Source organism: Rhincodon typus, chromosome 16 (genome assembly GCF_021869965.1).
Source record: "Rhincodon typus isolate 14 chromosome 16, sRhiTyp1.1, whole genome shotgun sequence".
In the NCBI taxonomy this organism is placed as follows: Eukaryota; Metazoa; Chordata; class Chondrichthyes; order Orectolobiformes; family Rhincodontidae; genus Rhincodon; species Rhincodon typus.
Window position 1 is genome coordinate 36,827,070 of NC_063347.1, and position 2,931 is coordinate 36,830,000.

The window sequence follows — 2,931 nt, forward strand, 5'->3', positions numbered from 1 at the left end:
AACACCACCTCCGAAGATCAAGCGTGTGATCTCTCATAAGATGCACTTGAAAACTATTCCCTTGCATCCTCCACCAGCATAGAGATTCTCATCTCTGTGGGTACACTTACTAGTTGGACTTGGGGAAACAATCTGGCTAGTGAATTGCTAACAAAAGCCCATAGCTGGTGGACGGAGAAGCTTTTGGAAGCTCTGATAGATGGAGGACTGCTGGGGTCTCGGCACCATATGGAAATAGCTTTGTATTCAGCTATAAGTGACATGGCCAAACTGCAAAGAGAGGCATAGGAACAGCAAGCAGTGTACCAGAGGTCTTCAGTAAATTGGAGCGAAAGGTGGAAGAGTCTGTCAATGTCCTCAGTAATGTCCAAGCTTACCTATGAGTTCCTGAACCAATAGTGTGAATGGTGTTCTTTTGTCACAACCTTTTCCTTCTTAACTCTTATGTCACTTTTTCCAATCCCACATATTAGTTTTACCCATGACAAACCAGATATGCCTTTGGATTATTCACAAAGCACAGGAGTCAAAGGAGCACATGAATGATCGCAGCCCTCCCAATGGTGGCAAGGAGACGCTCTCCACGGTTTCAGATGTGGGATCCAGACCACAACGTGGACTGGTTTATCAATCCCAGAATTGAAATTAGTTTGGCAGTTGGCGCCTCTTTGCCTGAATGACTTTTCTTCAATGTTCACAGTTTGCCATTGGTAGAAAACAAGTGTTGGGTCTGGAGCTAGTGTTCCTGAGGGGTAAGGTTAGGCAGGGGTATAGCTGCCCGTTTAATCCTGACACTCTCTGGCCTTGCAGATCATGAACCGATCCTGGTGTTTAAAGCGGTGACATTTTTCCCCGATCAAACTCGACTTTAACCTGTTTACTTTTTTTCCCCCAGGTTACTAGCTCGATGAGAATGAAGACACACAGTTTGAAGGAGAATCCAGTTCGATGCCCAAAAACAGTTCGTCTGTACCCCGCCCGCTGACTCACTAATTCTTCCGGGTCGCTGCTGCAACCGGAAGGAGCAGCCAGTCGTGACCCCGGAAGCAGTGTTTGGAGGGCCGGGTGAATATGGCGGCGCCCGGGAGGAGCTGAGAGTAGTTTCTGAACGGACTGAGTCCGGAATGATGGAGGGCAGAGAGTTTCTCGCCTCTCTTGTGGTGAGCACTTCTATTAGAAGCGTGTGACTGCTTCCGTTGAAAAACTTATTTGCAGGAAAGGAGAGAACCAGTTTGGTTTTACACGTCTAGCACGAGTCAAACAGGAAAATAATATGGAACTCTTAACAAGGAGCGTTTTAATGGTTTTTATTGGCAGGTTTTAACCGATGCTTTGCATTTTGGTCTGTTATTAAACTGCAAGAATTATGGAGGCAATAGTATAATTAAATTTCTTCCCAGCAATCAATGAATGAACAGTTGAAGTAAAACCCTGCCCTGTGTATATTGTACCAGCTATCATTTTCATTTATTTATGAGTCCCTAAAATATTTATAGACACTTTTCGTTGTGTTTGGAGCATTGATGGTAAAGTTAGGAGATTTGCTTTGTTAACCTGCCGAATGGCATCTATTGATTTAAAGATAATTACTTTAAAATGAATTCTGCGTTTCAAACAGTAGCTACATTTCAAAAGTGCTTTGTTGACTGTTGAATGAATTGGGATGCTTTGGAGTTGTCAGAGGTGTTGAGTAAATTCAAGTCTGTCAAATTTTTTTTCTTAAACGCTAGAAACTTCACACAAATGAATTCAAGGAGTCAATGTTTTACATAGGAACATAACAGCAGGAGTAGGCCTTTCACCTTTGATGCCTACTCTGCCATCCAATAAAACATGACTCATCTGGTTGTTGGGCTCAGCTCCATTTTCTTGCCTGTCCCCTCTCCCATTCTTGATTTTCTTGTCTTTCAAAGTCAGAAGTCACATGACACTACGTTATAGACTAACAGATTTATTTGAAATCATGAGCTTGTGGAGCGTCGTTCATTTGTCAGGTGAAGTGGAGGGAAACACACAGGCACAGAATTTGTAGGCAGAGAGATAATGGCCATTATTCCCTGATTAAATTATTCCTGATTGCAACTATATTTCTCCTTACTCCCACTTCTTGAATGGCTCGCTATACCATGGTGCTACGGTCAGTTCGCTCATCCTTCCTACAGCCCCCGCTCTCCCCCCAGGGAGCTAGAATCTCAAACGTGTTAGACAAGCTCAAGGGCTGAAGCTCCTTCAGTACTTTATCCTAATCTAAGGGGTGTGACTGCCTGCTGATACACAGCTTTCAAGTAACACACTCGCTGGCTGTTTCTCCCGGTGATGTGTTGCAGTGTTTGAAGCCAAGACTCCAGCTCAACCACACTGAGCCAGAGTTCCTCAAGAAACCAACAGTTGCTGCAGATGGGGTCACTGGGGTCCACCAGCTCCCACATCATTGCAGGTGCAACAGGCCTCCAATCTATTTTAGTTGTTTCTTAATTTAACTTTTTAAAAATTTCCTACTGGTTATTTAGTTGTAAACTGTAAATATTTCTTCTCTTTAAATTTAATCTGGAAGTAACCGATAAGTCAAATGAGTAGCTATCATCAACCAATGAATGTACGGTTCATCTGAGACATCACTCTTTTGAGCCAGGCTCCAATTTATCTTATTAAAAAAAGTCCTTACAAACTATGAACCAAAAAAAATCAAAAAAACGCCTCTTTCCTTCTGTTCCTCAGCAATGTTGTTGGCTCTCAACTGCCCCCTCGGGAATTATGGATGGGCAATAAATTCTGGCCCAGCTAGTGATGGCTATATTCCGCTAGTGATGGCTATATTCCATCAGTGAATAAGAACAAAGCAGCTTTTGTATCAGGATGAACACAGCAGGCCAAGCAGCATCAGAGGAGCAGGAAGGCTGACGTTTCGGGCCTAGACCCTCCTTCAGAAAC

General features: G+C 43.4%; 1 protein-coding gene across 1 annotated transcript in view; it reads left to right on the plus strand.

Annotated features, from left to right (window-relative positions):
* The first annotated feature begins 1,017 nt into the window (after positions 1-1,017).
* slc25a26 (solute carrier family 25 member 26) overlaps positions 1,018-2,931 on the plus strand; it is an 81,568-nt gene continuing 79,654 nt past the window's right edge. The window contains exon 1 of the mRNA XM_048606733.1: positions 1,018-1,160. Coding sequence (XP_048462690.1) covers positions 1,125-1,160 — 36 coding nt within the window. The 5' untranslated portion in view covers positions 1,018-1,124. The remainder of the gene's footprint in view (positions 1,161-2,931) is intronic.